At 31.5% G+C, this 22,323-nt stretch overlaps 2 protein-coding genes across 3 annotated transcripts in view; one reads left to right on the top strand and one right to left on the bottom strand.

The window, feature by feature from the left end:
* LOC134722174 (TOX high mobility group box family member 4-like) overlaps positions 1–10,531 on the bottom strand; it is a 44,323-nt gene extending 33,792 nt beyond the window's left edge. Inside the window, exon 1 of one of the 2 annotated variants that reach the window (XM_063585752.1) lies at positions 10,438–10,531. The gene's annotated coding sequence lies outside the window, so the exon portion shown is untranslated. Of the gene's footprint in view, positions 1–10,140; positions 10,258–10,437 lie in introns of those variants that run through there. The other variant, XM_063585753.1, reaches the window with a different exon arrangement.
* Positions 10,532–10,718: 187 nt separating this feature from the next.
* Positions 10,719–18,036, top strand: LOC134722173 (uncharacterized). Its single transcript, XM_063585748.1, has 5 exons — positions 10,719–11,034; positions 12,186–12,320; positions 13,843–15,879; positions 16,535–16,618; positions 17,394–18,036. Coding segments are annotated over exons 1-5 (2,379 nt in total). The 5' UTR covers positions 10,719–11,033; the 3' UTR covers positions 17,516–18,036.
* The last annotated feature ends 4,287 nt before the right edge of the window (positions 18,037–22,323 follow it).

The raw sequence follows: 22,323 nt of genomic DNA, 5'->3' as shown, positions 1-22,323 counted from the left end.
CCATATTTCAACTGAATTCATATAACCTACCTACAGATTATCATTTTATGTAAAATCTGCTCCCTAAATGAGTAGGCACGTGTGGTTGTGTGGGTGTGTGTGTGTGGTTATGATTTGCCAAGGGGTTTCCCTCTTGAACTCTTAAAAGTTAACAGCAAACATTTCAGTGAAGAAAAAAATGGGCAGTGAAAGATGATAACCTGATTATCTATGCATTGAAGAAGATAATAACTTATTATTTGCAGAAAATTGATGTATTCTGAAATGGAGAAAGATTTTTATAGTTAACTTAAATCTATCTCCTAATGTACCAATGATTGAAATGTCTGGGATGAAAACTGTTAAATAATTTACATCAATAATACAGGTTTCTATATACTTAGTTAACCCTTTACCAGGAACTGATATAAAACTCATAAATTTTATGTTTTTTTTGTACTTTTCTGATTGTTTTTAAAAGATCTGATTTGTTCTCTATATATTTCAAGTGAAATATTCTTGTTTTTTTTTTAGTACATTTTACAATATGTCAGTGCAAGAAGAATGCAAATACCTAAAGATCTACAATCTATTCTTTCAGAATTCTCAGGATGTGTTTGCTGTGACCCTATACAGTACAACCTGTATAATCTGAACCTTTAACACATGTCATAACTGCAATCTTGTAGCAAGATGCAAGAACACATTAAGTGTACCATAAAACTTCTTAAATCAATAAAAAAAGGTTGGTTTATTTTATCTATATATGCAAATATCCAATTAAAAATTCAAAATTTTATCAATTCAAATAAATAGAAATCAAACACTCAATTTTAATTCCACAAAATGTAAAGAAATAAAACTTGTCTTTGGAACTTTTGTAAAAAAAAAATTGACATAAATTATAAGTTAGTTGCCAGGAAGGACAATTCGTTGATTGGCATTGCAATAACAAGCTGCATTTATTAACATAAATTTTGCATAACCAACCTATAATTAGAATTGGTGCCTGACAGATCAAACAGTAATTCCAACAAAGACAGATTTAACCTATTCATTGTCAGTCAAATAAATGCAATGATAAAATTATACTGCATTTCAAAGACAACAATAAACACATCTGCAGAAAAAAAAAACTTCTTTTGAGTTTTATCTTTTAAAAGGATAAATGATTTTATAATCTGCACAAATTTACATTAAAATAAGACATTAAGACTTAAATGGTTTTTATGGCTTTTACTGTCATGCTGGATCTATTCAAATTAGAAATACATGTAAAACAAAAAGTGGTTTTAATTTTCTTATAAAAAAAATAATTAACAGAGTAACTATATTTATTTTCTTTACCCACCTAAAATTGACTAAAATAGATAAGCTCGTTTAATTTCCATAAAATTTTGAAAAATTAATAATAAGACCTGTTTCTATGAATTTAAACGGCACAATTTACATGAATGTGTCCATTGGATATGTACATATAGCAGTTTGGAGTTTAGCTATTAAAGGGACTGTACGGAAATAGTGCAATGACTTGGATGAACACATGGCATTATATATAACACAGAATTAATCTATATGAAATAAAATTTGATGAAATAACTTTTCTTATTTAAGAAAAAAAGTTGTAATAAGAATACTAGAACACTTTAAAAATGTGTGTGTATCCAAAAACTTTTCTTTGATAAACCTTCATCAGGAATGTGAAAACCTAAAGATTTGAAACCAAGGATGTTATGATATCTAAATACATGTAGTACAAATATCCCTGTAATCAAGGAGCTATAGGTTTATATTAGACTCCTAATTTGGCCTAAATACTGATCTCTTTCATTTCAATTCCCTCCTGCTATATAAACACCGACTATTAAACCGAATAACCCTACTATTAGGCAATATTTCAACAAGCTATAATTCCCTTTAGGGAGATGTTCAAAAATTTCAAAACAATGATAAAATTATATAATTCAATGTGGTATTATTGTATTAAATTGTCAGTTGTGATGAAGTTTCTCCGCGTGCTGTGCAGTTATTCTACGATTTTAATGATGCCCATCAATAAAACCACGTTAATACTACAGAACAAACACACAAGAGGAAAATGACCATTTCCCAATGAATGTAATATTAAATTGGATTTTCCTAACATTGTTAACTCAGGCCATCAGAAAAATATTCCTTTATCATGTTTAAAGCAAGGTTCAACAATACACTTTTAGTGATTGCCTGATATCAAACATGACAGTAATATTTTAAGCTGTTGTTAAAAATTCAATGACCCGTGAACACATGTTTGCATTTGATTGTCATAATTTTGATATTGCTTCACATACAGGGGCGGATCCAGGATTTCAAGTTAGGGGGGGCGCAAATTTTTATTTTCGCCGAGCGGAGCGAGGCGAAAAAAATTTGGAGGTTTTTTTAAAGTAAAATTATTGAAATATTCTTCTAAAGGGGTGCAATGTTGATATCTCGAACTATTGTGCGTTAAAATTAGTGAGGAATTAAAGTTTCAAGCTGAAACCGCCTTGAAGGCCGTACAGTGACCTATAGTTGTTAATGTTTGTGTCATTTTGGTCTTTTGTGGATAGTTGTCTCATTGGCAATCATACCACATCTTCTTTTTTATATTAATCCACACCTGACAACAATCAACAGATAGACGGGCGGACAGACAGACGCATAGTGAACGAGACAGATCACAACTACTCACAAGACCAATATATTTTTCAAACGAAAATTTCTACTTTTACCAGCGATTTTTAATTGTCCTTTCATAATATCTGTTTTTTACATTTTTTTTTTCGGAGGTCGTGCCAGACTTTACTGTGTTCGCCACAAACAACTAAAATCAAAATGAGATGCATTTACGCAGTTATGTTTATTTTCTAGGGACCCAAGCATACAGTAATACGGTACAGATTTCGGCTAAATATTTAGGTTGCAAATGAGAAGTAAATATAGACACAGAGATACAAATTAATAAACTAACCTTTCGCTTGAAACAGTATTTCTATCTTTCATTACGGATATTATAAAATAATTTTACCTGCCGACTGCTTTCTTGACCGTGTCATGATGAAATTGTGAAAGTGAGTAAGGGGTGTTTTGGAACTTCAATTATCAAACAAATTGATTATAAAAACCGCAAATACAATGTAACAGTTTTTTTTTACTTTACATGTGTAACTGCTAAAAACCTATTATATGTGTCATCAAATGCAGCTCCGCGTTGGACTTCTCCCTTTGAAATCATTTATAGAACTAAGCGTAGGTCAGTTGATTAGTAATCACGTTGATTCTGTTAAACTGACTGTTTTATATACTTTGAATGTTAAAAAAGATTGAATGGTCTCTTCTGATACTTTAAATATGTTGAAGTCAACCCATGCTTTGCAAATTTTAGGGGGGGCGCACGCCCGCCACGCCCCCGCCTAAATCCGCCCCTGACATAAGAGAATGAACTTACCTTAAGTCAGCTAAAACACATAGGCTATGTCCCAATATAAAGGGAAAGAGCAATAAGTAACAATTAGATATGAACCAATCACCAAAGTTTCATGAAAAATGTTCAAAGCTCTTAAAAATATTGTCTGAAAACATGGAAAATCACTCCACTTTATGAATAAAAGCCAATAGCTCAGAAACTAAAAATATAAAATGTTTAGAAATATAACGGGAGCTCATGTCAATTGATTTATAAACAATTTACTAAAGTTTCAAGCAAAAAAGTTTAAGCATTTTTTTTAGTTATTGTCCAACATAATGATGCCAGACGGACAGACACTCCATTACCATAAAATGTCATGTAAACAGATGTAGAAAATTGGACACGACAAAATATTTAGGAAAAGAGAAGAAAACTTAATATTGACCAATTGGTGTTTAACACCACTTTTAACACTGTTGTGCTATATCGTGGAAGTCAGATTTTATTGATGGAGGAAGCAGGAGTGCTCAGAGAGAACCATGAATAAAGATTGGAGTCTAGAGTTTAATAAGTGTGACACCAATGTTTTTCGGTTGTGGTTGTTTCGACAGACCAGATGAATGGTAAAAACATCTCTTCAATAATGAATCTATTTTAAAAGTCAGTCAGGTAGAAAATGTAGGTTTATAAATAGTAATATTCAATAATGCACAGGTATATACCCATATGGGGTTGAAGGCATACATACTTAGACATAAAACATCACGATAAATAAAGATTAAAGTCTTAAATCAATACAACAGACATGAAACTAATAATTCAATTTGTTTAGCCTAATCCAATATCTCATCAGTGTGTATTCAATAAATTTATTGATTGCTGTTTTTACCTTAATTTGTAAAGAGTACACAATAAAAAACAAATTAATATTTGTTTCTTTCTACAAGGACAAATTAGGACAATAGGTACTTCATGCTCCGGTGAAACGCAGGTGTCTGATTAAAGTATCTTCATTATAATTAAATGTGATTAATGAAAAACAGTGAATCACAAAAAAATAGTAAAAAGAACAGCTGTAAGATAGGTCTTACACAACTGCCTGCTTGCAGGATGTTCATCCAAAATCTAAGGTTTATAAAGGCAGATATTCTAAACCAATACTACATTTTTTGTTCTTTTTTAAACCAATAATAATACTCCTTTTTTATTCCTTTTTTGTTGTTCTTTTCCTTATTTAACCTATTAAGTACAGACACACTCAAAAACCCCAGACTTATCATGCTTATCAACAAACTAAGATTATAAAGATCTTTTTCTAATTAAAATGTTTCTAAGACAGTAAAGCTAGTATTTGATTTATAGTACATGAACAACAAAACTTCTTCAATCAATTTGAACATATTTTACTTCCATGACCTCTAAAATGGTTTGATTGTTGTTTGTTCAACAGTGAGTTAATAGGTCAAAATAAATTAGCCAGCAGAAAATATCCAATGTATATTCAGAAATAAGGTCCATCATCATTAAAGGGATATAATGAGTCAACTGACAAATTCAACGATCTTAATTCATTACTAGCATGACTAGTCTTAGTAGTGGGATCTTGTCTTGTTGATAATTTTGATAATTATGTTTTCTGAATTGCAAGCAACTTTCAAACCTATGATGGGTTTGATAAACACAACAATTTTTATATGTATGCATGCAAAAAAGAAAAATCTTGGTAGAGGGGTCTTATAATACAGCACAAACAACATTTTTCAAAAGACCACAAAAAGTGAAGTATAGCTTCAAATTCATATAAAGATAAATTTTGGTACATGTACTCATAAGGTCAACATGTTACAGATTCTCAAAATTTTTACCTTTAATATCAATACCAGATTAGAAATACAAATACATGAAAAAATTTAAGGTATGCCCTACATCTTTAAAATAAAACTGAATTGAAAATTCAAATGACCCCCCCCAAAAAAAACCACCAAAAACCAAAAAAAAAACAAACTGTAATTTAAAGTCAAAGGAACATAAAATTGAGCCTAGCTCTTACATATATATATGTATAAAATTAACATACATGATATATATACAACTCGTCTCAACATCAACCCAACAATGTTAGATCTGTAAATCTGCTTTTGCAAATGTTTTGTTCTTTTATTTACACATCATAGTCATGATAGTAAAAGAGTTCTAATCTCCCCATCATAGCAAAAAATCTGACAAGAAAAAATGTACCTGTGAGAGCCTTAATAATAATAAATTCTTTATTTAATTAACAAGGCAATATTCCATAAACTTAATATTTCTAAGGGAAATAACTCTATTTTTCAAAAGTTGATCTCCACCAATATAGAACTTGTAGGAAATATTGCTGCATGATATCAACCTTTAGTTTAAGTTTTATAAAATTCTGGCAAGAATTGTAATTGTGAGAGCTCTAATGAGGCTGAGTGACATATTTGCTTTGTTTTCATTTTCCCAGCAACCCCTCTTAGAAGACTCACATACTTAAAATCAGCTCAACATATGAAGGTGTGAAGAAATAAATGGAGATTGTGTCCATGGGACCCTTGCTTGCATATCATTATAGTGACATACATGTAATTCAAGAACTGTAAAAGTGATTCTACCCAAATTTGTACTTAACCTGAGTTTTGTGGTATTAATAAGCATTGTGTATATGTTTGAAAACATTTAGTACAGGCAAACTAAAGTTAGAGAACAGGAATGTAAGTCATCTTTTTCCATTTGTAAAAGGCATTACTCTAAAACAGTAAAAGTAAAGCCACCAAAATTTGAACTTGATCTGGTTTTTTTTTAGTAAAAAGCATTGTGTATAAGTTGCATAATGTTTGGTGGAGCCAAACTAAAGTAAGACATGAAAGAGAACATAAAAAAAAATCCACAATTTTTCCATTTGTAGAGGGGCATAACTCTTAGAACAGGAAAAGTGACGCCACCAAAATTCAAACTTGATCTGTGTTCAGCTTCTGGGAAATGAGCATTGTGTTGAGGGAATCTATAGTACTGTTAGAGAGCAGAAACAAAACATGTGTTATAGATATTATATTAAAGTTCAACATGTTCAAGCAAACACAGGTTAACTGGTGCAGATTTCCATATAGCGATAAAGTGTATACATGATGATTTGATTTAATATCTAAATTTTCAAGTGTTGGGAGTAATTTCAGAATAAACACAATATATGTACATTGTCAGAAAATAGAAAATTCATTATTTTCCCTAGAGAACAATTGTTTTCCAGAATTAACTAAATAGTTCCCTCTTTTTTTAAATATGACTAATGAAGCAAGATTTAATATTTGTATATGGACCATAATTTGCTATTGGGTTCGTTTCCTATAACTATAGAAAAGTGATAAAATTGTGAATTACTGTAAGAAAAGTTGTAACTACATCTAAAGATACCATTATTTTTATCAACATACAAGTGTATGCTACTCTTCCCTAGAAAAAAAATTGAAATATACATATTTCAAAGATTCTACAACCGTATTTTTGTGTCGTTTGTCGCGTTACTTTTTGCTTCCGAAGAGCATAACGCTGACTGATTTGTAGATAATCGTCACCGGCAAATTCGTAATTTTTGCTTTCAAATAACAAAGAACATCGACCAATAAGAATAGTCAGAAGAAAATGCAGAGAACTATAAGTATTTATGTAGCAGATGTAAGAACAGTGGCGTGACTTTTGTGTCCGATTTCGTAACGCAAATTTTAGATGATGTAATCTGCTTTGTTGTAATAGAATTCTTAAAAACAATATATGCAAATATGAACTCTGGAGAGATGTTCAAACAGGTAAATCAGAGATGATTTACATTCTTGTTTTGATCTTCGTAATAATTAAGTAAGAAAATGACGTTATCGTTATGCGTTACATTTCACACGAAACAGAAGTCCAGTTATTTATTAAAATTGTTTTTGTCCTTAAGTTCTAATCATTTCCGGTCATACGTGAAACATGTGACTAACATGTGATCACGCCCTTACAGCCGGACATACGATATACTAGTTCCAAACATTGTTTTTGTTTCCAACGGGATGTTAGCAAACATAATCTGTAGACTTGTTTCGACTTGTTTAAAAAAGGAAAATACAATTTTCAAAGAGATTGCGCCGGGGGTCTATTATTTTTCCTATGTGCATTAATGTTACATACGATCTTGTGTGAAAATAAATGCCCAATGACTTGACAAAATCGATTTCAGATTTGACAGACGTTTAAACACACTACGTTTCCCAATAACGATGTAAAGGGTCCTTGGAAAATTCAATCGAAATTACATCTCTTATCATGGTGCCGATGTTCGTTGGATTGATTTTGCTTCAGCAGTAAATATTACTGGATATTTTAGGTGAATAAAGATAATTAAATGAAAAATGCATGTTAATATACCGTTACACTTGGAATGTACAAAGTTGGTAACTTTGTCACAATTTTTTTTTTTTTTTTTTTTTTTATTCATGTTCTGCAAACACTTTTCAGAAACGCAATAAACTTGTCAAAGGAAAAGTAAACTTTTACCAGGCATGACTTGAAAGGAAGTACTTTATTGATTTTAGCCCACTAAAGTAGGTTAAAATGTGGAAACCATGTAGATGGTGTACAGGTCACAAATATCACATGGTGCCTATTTTAAAGATTTTAATTCCAAGTTAAAAGTTTTTTTCTTTACTGGATTTAAAGAATTTTACATTGCCAATGATTTGGAATAAATTTTATATAACTGGAATTTCAAAACCAAATATAAATATATTTTTTTGGCCAAAACATCAAGGTACAACGATCATGGTATCCTGTATCAATGAATAAAATATGGACAATTCTGAATAAATTGTACTAATTGTTTTCAAAACAAGCACATATTTAGGAGTTTTATAATACTGTTACATTTAAGATGGATTTTAAGAAAAGTATACTGTTCAGATTATTTTAAGCAGATTTTGCAATAAAATAAAACTAAAAAAATGCTTTCAGTTTCTTATGGTTTCCTGTCAGGTTTAAAAAAAACTTTAATATAACATTGAAAATAGATTTTAAATATTAACAAGAAGCAAGTAACACTAGTAATGGTGTTTATTTATGCCTTTTGAATTATATTGTGCAAAATAAAGAAAATAAAGATTGGTTTCCTGTCACGTAAAAGGTGAATCAAAATGTATTAATTTTTTCTTGAAAAATTCAATTGTTCCATTCATACTATTCTAACACCAACACATTAACCCACAAAATAAAAGTTAAAATTTTAGAACTTATAAAAAAGGATACAAAAAGAAACCAAAGGCTGAATACCAAATTATGGTCCATATGTGTGGTGTGATTGATATAATTAGAATTATTGTTAAATTCACATTTTACTTATTTTATCTTATCCTAGTCCGAGATTACTCTGACATCAAACTGCTGTTTGGCAAGACAAGCTGGGACCCTGAGACCACAGAGCTTGTCCCATATCAAAAAGTTAATATTTGCTCATCCAAAATAGATGTGCTGCTTTGTCGCTTCTGGTGCTAATGGACAGCCTTAGAATGATATAAATCGTGTATAAATTTGTTCATTTTTCATTTATCTCTTCATTAATGTAAGTTTCACCTATCTGCCACCGTTTATTTTCTCATATTTAGACAGCTTCCACATTGACCATGTTGACCCATCAATTCAGACATTTTTACTATTATTTTCAAATGGATGTCAAGTTACGAGATATTTTGCGACCTCAAGACTCAAATATGCAAATATTTAGACTTTTTTCACATCCTTTAAAGGAGATCGATATTTAATATTAAGTAGCAAGCAAACCACGATTTTTCACTTCTTTTGCAGAGATCGGTATCAAGCATTTAGTGCCAACCACAATAACAATCAGAAGCTCTCGGATATTTACATTGCTTGCATAGTCCCAGCTTGTCTGGCAAAACAGCCGTTGGACGTCAGTAATCTCGAACTAATCTTATCCCTTTGAACAGGAGAAAAGCTCCGTGGAGCCTTGCTTTTCGTCATGTTTCTTAAGCTCATACAAATTAATTTTAAATTTTCTGACAACATACATATATATTGTATATTTTTATTACGTAAAACTTTCACTGGAACCTGAGTATGTATGTATGCAGTCTGCACGGTTAGCCACTAGTCCGATGCCCCAGACTAGTAAAATTTCATTCAGACTAGTAAGTTTTTGCAAAACTTTGTTTGGCCCAATAAGAAAAATGTCAGAATATTCGTCTTCGGACTAGTAGTTGAAAAAGTTTTTGGTGCAGACTGTGTATGTACTTGAGATTCTGCCAATTTAGATGCACCTCTTGATTGACTGCAAGGGTACAGCGGATCCATGTACACTCCCTAAGGATTAATGGAGATGTGTCCTTTACAATATTATACCACCACCAGAACAATCCCCACCCAACACTGCCCAAGGAAGAGTGTAGGACACCAGGAAGTCTGTTATTATGGTGGAGGAAGCGGAGTACTCGGAGAGAACCACTGGGTCACTCGGTGGAAACAGACAAACCAGAGAGATATCAGAAGATTGATCTCCAGGTCAAAGTAGGGGGCAAATTTGACCAACCGAGGCCCCCAAAGTACCCATTCTATAGAATCAAACTTGGGACCTTCAGCACTGTAGCCATCGGTCTTAACCACTAGACCACGAGTGATTTCCAGTTAATTTTGTCGCTAATGTCGAACAAATAGCGATAAGGTGTATCTACCTTGGTGGTCTTGTGTTGTTTTTTATTTGACACATTCAATGTTTCTATTCACAATTTAAACTTAAAAAGAAATCTATAACTGAAGATACATGTATGCAGGTCCATGCCGCACCGCCTAGATATCATTGTAAGAATATCGACGTGAAAGTCGAGGAAAACTAGAAAGATGTTCCGAACATAAATACCACATCCATCACATTTTTATGTTGGTTTCCCTAATTACACACTATTGACAGCGAAAAATTCTGTCAACAGATTAAATGTTATAATGACTATCATTACACTCCTATATATTACCTAGCAGAACTATGTTATCTTATTCAATCTTTTCTGCAAGTACTGGTCACGTTTCCAAAATGCAAATGGCAAGAGGCCTTCCGAATGAAAGCACTTCCGTCATTTCGGTGTGTTTGAAGGCAAGAGGTTTTATATAATAATAGATCGTATCTAAGGATACATCAAAACAAAAAAATGATGAATACTTGGATTTATTGTTAATAAATTAAACTCTTTCTCTAGCCACTGATTATATTAAACGAAGATTATATATTTTCCATCAGACATTTCTCAAGGGGCAACAAATCGAGTTTTCTGAAACCGATATAAATTTCTGTTATGATGAAACAACGATAACAGAGGAGAGATTTTTCTTTTTTCTACCTCCGTTAAAGCTCGAATCGAATTTTAAAGTAGTTATTTGGGAACATGGTTTGTGTAAAGTTGCGTACCCTAAAAAAATCAGAACATCGGATTCACATTTTGCACACGTTTTAATGTGAACCCTCCTGTAAAGACTTCGGTGCCGTGTGCTACTGGGTGCAATGTGAAAAATCGTGAAGCCACATCACACATTATAACATATATTCATAAAGCACTAAAGACATCGTGTAACTAGTAAGTTTTATATAGCAAACTTAAGAGCTTAACATAGAGAGATCAAGATTTTCTCTATGTCACTTGACACCCTTTGAATTTGGTTAAATCAGATCAGATGAGGGCTTATAAGTAAGTGTGATATGTGATAAGATCAATATTGAAACAAGAGGAGAGAATATTTGTATCACATTATACATTGGTCAGTCTACAATGGTCTAGTGATGTTCCGATGATTGGAATAAGTAAAAGTGGTTGTGATTGGCGGTTGGCGATGTAGATAGTTGATTGGGCTTTCATGTCAATCCGGCCGCAGGTCGATCTGTCCGAAGTAGATCCTGCTCACGCCGATCAGGCCCCATGTCTATCTGGTCTGATCTATATGTTTATATCTACATCTACATCATCTAACATCCATCAGCACATTGATGACGTTTGCGCATCGCAAACAGACAATTAATAAAATATAATAACTATAATCATGATAATGAGTGCAATAATTCAAAAATAATATTGTGCAAAAACAAAACAAAAATTAACACATTTACATATTTACAAACAGCTGGATATCTAAATATACTGACTATGGATCAGTATTTTAAACTGATCCAGGGAGTGAACAGACAATTCGGCCCAAATAAAAAAATATATATGAAATGGAATAAATTAATAATGAAGATATACTGTGGATTCATTATTATACATTGATACCAATTTTCGTGTCCATCCATCGTCAACATTAACTTAAAATTGCTTTATGCATGAAACTTTGGTGGATTATTTATCTCTATTGACAACAATGATTGACGTGAGCTCCATTTTTTTTTTATCTAAATTTCAAATTTACCGTTTTAAGTTTTGGGGTTTTATTCTGACAACAGATTTGCTAAGTCATGTAAGTATTGCGCCACAATGCATTCATTTGCATCTTTACATTTTTTACATGCGTGGACAAACAAATTGTAAAGAAAAATATCAGTAGCTGACAAGTAGGTTGTTACATCAAACTTGGTGCAAACTGCTTTTTATTTGGTTGCCTTAACTTTCCTGACTGAAAAAAGAAATATCCTAATCATATTTAAAAAATGAAAAATATTTCAAGAGTAAATTTTTTTCGTACAACTAACATGACTAACAAATGACTAAGATATAAATATTTTTTATAATTTCAGTGGAAGAAGAAGAGGATTATTTGACGTGTGGTAAATGTATGTCTGAGTTTAGACTGGATAGGATAACAGATTTCATTAAACATAAAAAACAAAACTGTCAGGAATCAGTGGATACAGCTGTATCATCAAATGCTGGTTAGTACATTTACATACCTGGCCTTACGGTCGTAAACATATACACAAGTACACAAAAATGTACTAAGAGTACAAAATTGTACAAAATTGTGCTTGAAACACCAAATCAAGGATTCTGATTGATTAACATTCATATGAATGCAAAGCAAGGCATATATATATATATATGATATAAGTGACAATTGATGTTAATCAATTTAACAGCTGTAGTGTCTCTTCACAGGTTTCAAAACAATCACATTAATCATGTTCAGGGAACGCTTATATTATTAAAATTGGATAAACAAAAAAACTCCTTTAACATTTCAAATAACCATGTTGAATACAACTTTAGGCTTGCACACAAATGTGAAACACATTTCTGCAGACAATGGCTTGCACATAAATGTGAAACACATCATGGAAGACATAGGCTTTTCATACAAATGTGAAACACATTACTTCATTCAAAGGCTTTACACAGAAATGTGAAACTCATCATTGAATTCAATGGCTTTACAAACTAATGTGAAACACATCACTGCATTCAAAGGCTTGCACACAAATGTGAAACACATCTCTGCAGACAAAGGCTTGTACACAAATGTGAAACACATCATGGAAAACAGGCTGTTTATAAAAATGTGAAACACATCATGTATACAAAGGCTTTACCCGCAAATGTGAAGCACATCACTGCATATAAAGGCTTCACAGACAAATGTGAAATCACTGCTTACAATTGATTGACACACAAATGTGAAACACGTCATGGAAGACATAGGCTTGCACACAAAGTGAAACGCATCATGGAAGACATAGGCTTTTCATACAAATGTGAACCACATCATGTATACAAAGGCTTTTCACAGAAATATGAAACACATCATTGCACATAAAGGCTTAAAACACACAAATGTGAAACACAACACTGCATACAAGGGCAATTTAGGATTTACACACAGTCAAATGTTAAACGCATAACTGATATTGCATACAGTGACTAAGGCTTAACACACACATGTGAATGTCAATATTGTGTATGTATGTTTTTCATACATCAAGTACAAAAAATGTACATAAAATACATTTTTTTTGGGGGGAGGGGGGTAATTGGGGGGTTCTTTTTGGTCAGAATGAAATTACCTTTACACCTTTTGAAGCAGATTTTTTTTAGATACATGTAATGCAAGTATTATTTTTGTCCAGCAATAATCTACATCAAATGTGTATATGTTTCAAATGCTATTAACTGGACATATTACATAGTTGTGTATGTTCACATCAAAAGAAAACAAAAACCACTGAACACAATATTGTGATGGAAACAAAAAATTAAACAAATTCAAACAACTTTGATACAGTCAGTCGTTTGTTAGTGAGCACTTATATAAAGTTAAGAGTTTAACACTGAAATATATTTATAATATAAATAATATATATCTGTACTGAAACATAAACTGAAAAATATATAAAAATCTGCAAATACAGACTTTAAAAGCAATATTATATTCTTATACATTGTGTATGCATTTACTTGTAGAGTTGGTTTGTGGTTCCTGTCCCCAGGGATTTATGACAGCAGTTGGACTTCTCAGACATGCTCAGACAATACATAAGTTTAAACTGTTTCTTCAAAGAAGTTCTAGTATAACAGGGATACAGAAGGTTACTGTATCTCAAGAAACAGAGGCTGCAAAAAGAATGATAGATCAGTCTATGTTCCATTCCATTAGTCAGTCCTTAGACCACTCTTTAGAAAGGAATGATCAGTTAGAAAATAGGTCTGGAGAAATATTGATAACCTCAAATCAGCCACATATCATAGACTTACAACAGCCTGAAAAAGGCATCTTAAATCTACAAGAAGTACTCAATCAACACCAAATCCAAACTGAAAGCCAAAGAAGACCAACTTCATCAGTAATAGCCAAGCATGTATCTACAACTAATGAGATAAATATGACTAATCTTAGATTACCGCTGTCAAATCTTCAAACTAATCCTCTGCAAGGATTAAGTTTGGGCAATAAACAGCTAAACAAAACTCAATTTGACACTCAAAAAGACATTAAGAAATCAGACATTTCTTCACCAGGGAACAGTCAAACATCTCCACCAGTTTTTACATCTGAAACTCATGCTACAGCAATAACTAATGAGAATATAACAAGCCATGTGTTAAGTGCCATTATGAATTCTGGGGTTATCTTTCCTGTATTAACTAAAGAGGTCAAAAGTCAGTCAGTTACAGACAATCAGGTTAATCAACAACCGTATCATGCAGCTGAGAATATGAATAAACAAGAAAATAGCCCAGCTTTGTTAGATGTCCACCATAGACAGGTCACTCAGATAGACCAGTCCTCTGTGAGAAATGTTCTCACAGCCAACCAAACCAATTCATCACCTGAAACCCCAGTGATTAAACAGCCAGATGTATCATATGTTACGACTACACAGACTAATGGTCAAACATCTAATCAAGTATTAACAGGGATTGAAATTGGGAGCCAAGAAATAGAATCACAGCAGGCAAGTCCTGTTATAGTTTCCACTATGACAGATAAACAAGGAACCAGTCCATTGTTGGTTGCAGATGTAACTAAACATACTGAATCAAATAATCCAGATTTAGAAGTATTCAAAGAAATGGCTGTCAACACATTGCAATCATCTGACAATATTGAACCAGGTATTATTCAGATATCACCGTCATCAACTCCAAATACCAACAGCAACGCTAGTACAGGAGATACTACAGATAATGGCTGCTGTGATAGTCAAAAATGTGGGGTTACAGTTATTCCAGGTACTCATGAAGGTCTTAAAAAATGCTGCAATGCCGTTGTTCCAAAAAAGAGGAAGAGACATTTTGAAACAAAACATACTTTATCAATGAGACAAAAGATTATGCGTAGACTCTCTGATTCCAATACACTAAGGACATACCGCAATAGTGATAAAAAGAACAGTGGAACTATATTTATAGACCTTGAACCCAATGAAGATGGAACTCTATCTCAAAAATCTACCGTAGGTAGTGATAATGTGTCTTTCCCTGCAGACTTCAGTGGGATTGGGTATGAAGTGTCTGGGTTATCCAGAGATAGTGGTAGTTTTCTGAACAGATCCAAAGGGAAAGGCTCTGTCATTCTCCCCGCTGGAGCTGTGTTCTCTATACCCATATCTTACTCACTCAAAGCTCAAAATGATGGATCATTGAGACCATTGATTATATCCAAGCACACATTCCAGACAGAACCATCTACTGTCAGCCAGAATACAGCATGCACAACTAATCAATCAAATGAAAATTCTACCAACAGATTCAGGGTGGGAAATGAAAATGGACAAGCAAGAAACAGTACAATGGAAACTTCTGTTAATTCACCAGCAGAAAACATGGAGGATGGAAGTGATAGCAGGTTAGAGATTGACTTAAATCACGGTGAAGATGGCGATCTGAATCAATCAAGGAAAAGACGATATCCAACTTCCAGACCATTTAAGTGTGATAATTGTGACAGTGCATTCAACCAAAGAATTCATCTAAAAAAACATATGAGTAAACATACAGGTATTATATACTTTATTTATAAATGGTAACATAGGAATGAAATGAGATATTGGTATAATTGCAACAAATGTGCAAGATTATATAAGCACTGAAATTTTTATTATTTTTTAAATACTTGAACATGTTGAATTGATGTGATTATTGCATGTTTTTAAACATTATGAACTATGAATGACTTGAAAGTACATGTAATATAGATACCACATTTGTCTATAGTCCTGATAGTTGGACATGTACATTCACACTACTGGTAATGATCACATTTAAACCTGCTGCATTGTAAATGTTCATCTATTGAAAAAAGACAACCTAGACAAATTAGATTTAAAAAAAATACAAACAGCAGGACACCATAAATGGACTTATTGCCTTTATCATTTAAAAAATTGCTGAAAAAGGATCACTTTCTAGAGCTTAAGAAAATTGATATCAAGAAAAAAGGAAAATAAAAACACAAGGAAAAAAATAAACTGGAAGATATTACAATTTTGCACATGTATGTAACAAAGTTGAAGTATGATTGGTCAGTTTTGTATCAACATGATTATGTAATTTTAATTTCAGACTTTTATTCAGTTTGTGAGTTAATTGCCACAGTTTACACAAATCTAGAAAAATGTGTTTAATCCTAAAATAAACTGAATATTTGTTTTAGGTGTGAAACCATTTAAATGTGGACAGTGCAGTTATTCCACTGTAGAAAGAAGTCATCTGAAAGTTCACATAAGAATTCACACAGGTTTGTTTTTATTTAAGTGTACTTATCATTCTAATTAAGATAATAAATAGACAATAATAGTGCATTGACTTGACATATCAACCATAAAATGATGAGGCTTAGAAACTGGGAAATGCATGGCTCTGTCGATCTTTTCCCCCGTTTGGGCTGATTCCTTATATCATTGTCAAGCCAATGCACTATTATTGTCTTTATACTGCAATCTAAAAAAAAACTTATTTTCAATTATTGTTTAATGTGTTAACGCTATTTATTTGTTTTAAATATTCAGAAAAAAAACTTTAAAAAGTCCTCATATCAGGGGGAGAAATATACAACACAATGAAATGTACATTACAGGTTGAAACCCTTAATCGATGGAGAATGAATTCGTTTGAGTATGGACTATAATATCAATAATAAGCGTAAAACACAATGATTTATAGGTTCCAAATAATTTTTTTTTTAAAGAAATACTTTTGGGTCGTTCCACCGTTCGGATTTGTATACATTGGAAACAAGCACAGGTTGAAGAGGTCTTATGAATAATTAAATATTTAACATTCATGAGGCAAAGTGATATCGGGTCAGTGACTGTATATGACATAGAAATATACAGTCAAGGCATTTTGACTGCTCAAATAGAACGGGTGCAGTATAAAATAAATTAAGGTCAAAAAGGTCTTAATTTTAGTTGACTTTCATTATTGTAAATGTATTATGGGCATTATTCAATCTACTTTGTACATGTACACATATGTTTTTAATGTTAACTCTTTATAATTGTATACCACAGGAGAGAAGCCATTTAAATGTACTTATTGTGAGTATGCTACAGCTCAAAACAGTACGCTGAAGATCCACTTAAAGAGACATCATAAACCTGGTGCTGCAAATAAATCACCTACCAGTCTTTAGACAGATGTAAATATCATATGTAGGTGCTCTATAAAGGGACATAACTTATGGAACATCATCATGGGAGTAATCGCAACAGACTAACATTCGAAATTACAGAACTCTGGCAATGAACCAAGACAACAGCAAAAAATAGACAGAGGAGATAATCATCAAGCAGATATATATTAATATCTTAGAGTGACATTGATTGATACTATTTTATGAATTGCATGTATTTAGATTTAATATGTTATTTAATTATTTTTTAAACTTCAAAGAATGGGTTAACTATAAAAATCAATTTTACATAGTTTTAATGCTGCTTTCGGTCATTTCTCCCGATTGAATTTGGAATTGATACTGGTAGTTGATTGAAATGATACACAATTAAGATGACTTGTAGAATGTATACCACACCATTTTAATCATCTGCCTATAATTTTTTACTTGTAATTAGTCCATAAACAAAAACATAAGTGGCCGTTTGGGCCAAATTTTTAATCAAAAGACTTGCTTATATTTAGTAGAAAAATAAAAGATTTCTAACGTAAGGGTACCCAAATTGCACCTAGTACCCAAATTGCACCTATTTAGAAAAAAATAGCAACAAAAATCGTACAAGATTTCCTAGAGACTAAACAATTTGTATTTTTATGATTTGATACTATGCACGTCTTTCAACATAGGTAAACATATTTAGATATACACAAAACGTTCATAGTTTTTATCAACAGATGGACTGTTTACTGAAAAAGCAAAATGTACGAAAACGTCACCATGCGACGTCATCAAAACGTCATCTTTTTAAAATTAGCAAATACAATATATTATAAGTATCCATTTCGTAAAATATGAAGAGTAAGCATGGAAAAATATCCAATTGTTCAAAATATTTGAAGAAATTAAACAAAAGCCCGGTTATTAGACTTTTGACGATGTGAATCTAAGCATGGATGCAATTTGGGTACTCCTCATTACAGAATCATGGATAGTTTGGAGGTTGATTCAAACCCATTTTTCAATGACTCAATATGGATTAAAATGTAAATCGGTGTACCTTTACAATCAAGAAGGATAGGGCTACAAAATAAACACAGTATAAACATTTTTTTCTTGATCATAAAAAAACGTAGGTGAAAAAACTGTCAAAATAGGTGCAATTTGGGTACCGTCACGTTATATGAATTGAAATAAAAAATCAAGATATCATTTTCCAACATTTGATAAAAAATTATGATAAAAAAAGATTATTTATGGATAAGAAACATCCTTTTAGGATTGTTGTCATATGAATTTATTGTAATGGGCTGATTGTAAAATTGAAATTTGCAGTGACTAATTGTTGTAGATTTTCTTGTATGTTATTACAAACTTATCCATGGACTTTAAGTTAATGGATATCAATTGTTAGATATAAACTTTTCTATGTAACTTTGTTAGATGTCAAAATATGACAAGGCATTTAAGTGTATAACTTTACTGCTTATTTCAACTACATGACAATTATTTGTTATTTTATAACATCATTTTATAGATTTTTAGTTCCAAACATTTTTATTGCCTATTTTATAAATAGGTATAATGCATGTAATCATCATAGACAATTCCAATATGTGCCAACTCATATAATTTGAACCACTGCTTGGATAATAATAATAATAATAAATAAGTAGAAGAATGTTTGTGTATTTGTTTATGGAACTTGTCTACCGTACCTGTCAAAACTAAAGTGTTTCTATATTTTGTATTCAGGTCAAACGATATCAATATTTAGAAAGTACCTTATGATTGTCAAAACACTAAATATGTGATATAATCGGTAATTCATATATTTTCCCTTTGATCTTACTGCCTAATATTTTCAAGTATCAACATACTGGCTGTATCACCTAAAATATTAGGCAATACATTATGTGACGTCATAATTACCGATATGAATGATGACAGAATGATAGGTAGTTTTGTTTTTGATTATGTTTTTGATACTGACTATATCATGCGAGTTAAGATATTCCATTTGATATAGTCAGTATCATAACGGGCTCGTCTAGATATTCCACATGATATAGTCCGTATCAAAAATGAAACTACCTATTATTCTATATATATATCTAAAGATCTGAACAAAGATAGATTCCCCGTTATATTATTTTGTTCTTGAATTGTCTGTAAACTATTTGTCGTCTCATGTACCCACAGTTTTATTTGTAATAGCAGTTTGAAGTTTTTTTGTTCAAGCAGATTTGTTTTTTAAGCTCCCTACTTAAAATTTACTTTAATTACTGGCTTTTGACTTGACATTGTCAGAGCTGAGGATATATTTACTCAATCAACTAACATAAACATTGCTTTCCACGACTAAATACTTCAGCCATTAATAATATCATAGATATTATCCTATTAGGAAGGAAGAACCTAGTGATTTTGAGGTCAACAGTCAAGGTCACAACAGCTATTTTGGTCAAAATTTTGGTTCTTGATATTTTCTAACAATTTGTTGAACTTTTACAAATCTTAATTAAGAATGTTCCTTATTTAGAACAAAAACTGTATTGAATTGTTGGTCAGTAAGTCAACCTTACAGTGCAATAATCTTACAAAAAAAATAATTTTGAGGTTACTCAATAGAGGTCAAAGTCACATCAGAAATTGATCTACTAAAATAATGCATAATTTTTGAGTCAGTGTGTCAAAGGTCAAGGTTGCAGAACCAATACAATGACTTCATTGAAAGTTATTGTAAGCAGACTTTAGTGGTTCTACCCAAAACCAGAAACGAAAACACAAAAAAATGTATTCTACTATAAATTCATAAAGTCTACAAGTTTTAAAAGTTTACTCCAATAATGGTTTTGTAACTCAGAAATAAATCATACCAGCAGGAAAACAAAAGTTTTGTGATATTAAACTTTTTTTAACTTATTTTATGTTTGTTTTGTGTAAAATATTAGATAATTGACACAATATGTAGCCTATTTATTAATGTGTGGTCGTTAAAGCATTATACAGAATACAGAAGAGATCTAAAAAAAAATAATACTTGCAATTTTGATATAACATCCTTAATATTATTTTATTCTATTATAAAAAATGTAAATGGAGATTTCATTGCCTTTGTTTTGGGCTCTAAATAACATTGTAGTTTATTCTAAATGTAACTTTTGTGTATAGCTATTTCTGACTTACTTCACAATGTTTTACACATTACTGTCATAAATTACATATTATTAATGACAAAGGGTCAAATAGTCATTATGTTCCTTGAAAACTATGTTATATATATATATAAGTTATCATGTGTTCCAAGATACTGCATGCTTGTTTTCCTTTACATGCTTCAAATCTCAAAACTATTTTGTGGATAATTTTGTAAGCTAATCATTCACAATTTTTCATATGGAAACATAACATTTGAATATTAACATAAAATGGCATTGTTATTTCACACGTTTTGGTTGCCCAGGGTTTACGAGACCAAACATATGTAATATATAACAGCTTTAACTTACATTATTTAATGATTATAAATCTGATTTATAAGTAATAAGACCATATTTATCTGTTGATTTTATTGCATTTATATTAATTTATTTTGTTGTCTAATACTATATAAATACAAATATGATTTGTATGAATTCAATAATTGAATTTATAAATTATTACTTTTATCAAAATGTTGAGTTTGTTTTTATAATTGAAAAATAATAAAAAATTACCTAAACTTTTCCTTGATTTCTTTTATATGTTTGTATATTTTGGCAAATTTCTGTTAAACTTTATTGATGATTTTCTCCAAGAAGTTACTGCCTTTATTTTAACCTCTGCTATCCTAGCAATAACAGGTATACATAGCACTGTTATTTTCTTTCTGTGTCAACAACTAACATGTCCTTGTTCACCAGTGTATGAAGACATAAAGGATTACAATGTGTAAAAAGTAAACAATTATAGGACAAAGTATGGAGACCTTCAAAACTGAGCCTTGGATCACATTAAACAGCAAGCTATAAAGGGCCCAAAAACGACTAGTGTAAAACAATTCAAACAGGAAAACCAACAGTCTAATCTACTTATAAAAAGAGAAACACTTATGAACAATATAAACAAACACAAGAGTGTACACACTGAGATGTCTTGCCTTCTTTACTTATCATTGATATTATGTTTATAGTCCTTAATATAAAGCTTTACTACATCTGTCACATCAATTTAACATGATCCAAGAAAATGAGATCAAGGTCAGATAAAACAAACTCGAAATACATGTTCACCTTACAATCTTTCCATACAACAAATATACTTTAAATATAGTTGGCCTAATGCACTTCGAAGAAACAAACTAAACCCAGAAAACTTGAGAATGACCAAAAAACATGAAATGAGGTCATGGTTTAAAGATGATAATTGCCAGACAGACATGTACACATTACAATCATTCCATACACCAAATATAGTTGACCTATTGCCAATATTATCGGAAATCATTCCAAAAAACTATATTCATACATTGTGCAATGAACCATAAAGATGAGGTCAAGGTCAAATAAAATATACCAGACTGATAAGTTCATCGTAAAATAGTTTCATACACCAAAAATAGTTAACCTATTGCATACAGTACCTGAATTACAAAAACAGGCCATAACACAAAAATTACAACCACAGAACCATGAAAATGAGGCCAAGGACAGGTGACACCTGCCAGATAGACATGTACACCTTTACAATCATTCCATACACTATTTTTTTGCAAATCTGTAGACCTATTGCATACAGCATTAGAAAAAAAGACAGAAACACAAAAACTGAAACATGAAAGTTAGATT

This window comes from Mytilus trossulus, chromosome 6 (genome assembly GCF_036588685.1).
Source record: "Mytilus trossulus isolate FHL-02 chromosome 6, PNRI_Mtr1.1.1.hap1, whole genome shotgun sequence".
Taxonomy (NCBI): domain Eukaryota; kingdom Metazoa; phylum Mollusca; class Bivalvia; order Mytilida; family Mytilidae; genus Mytilus; species Mytilus trossulus.
This window is presented reverse-complemented; position numbering and strand designations above follow the sequence as displayed.

Excerpts from the sequence above, each read along its gene's own strand:
- LOC134722173 (XM_063585748.1), top strand. Across the intron at positions 15,880-16,534 it reads ACATATGAGTAAACATACAG|GTGTGAAACCATTTAAATGT; the intron begins GTATTATATACT and ends TATTTGTTTTAG. Across the intron at positions 16,619-17,393 it reads TCACATAAGAATTCACACAG|GAGAGAAGCCATTTAAATGT; the intron begins GTTTGTTTTTAT and ends TGTATACCACAG.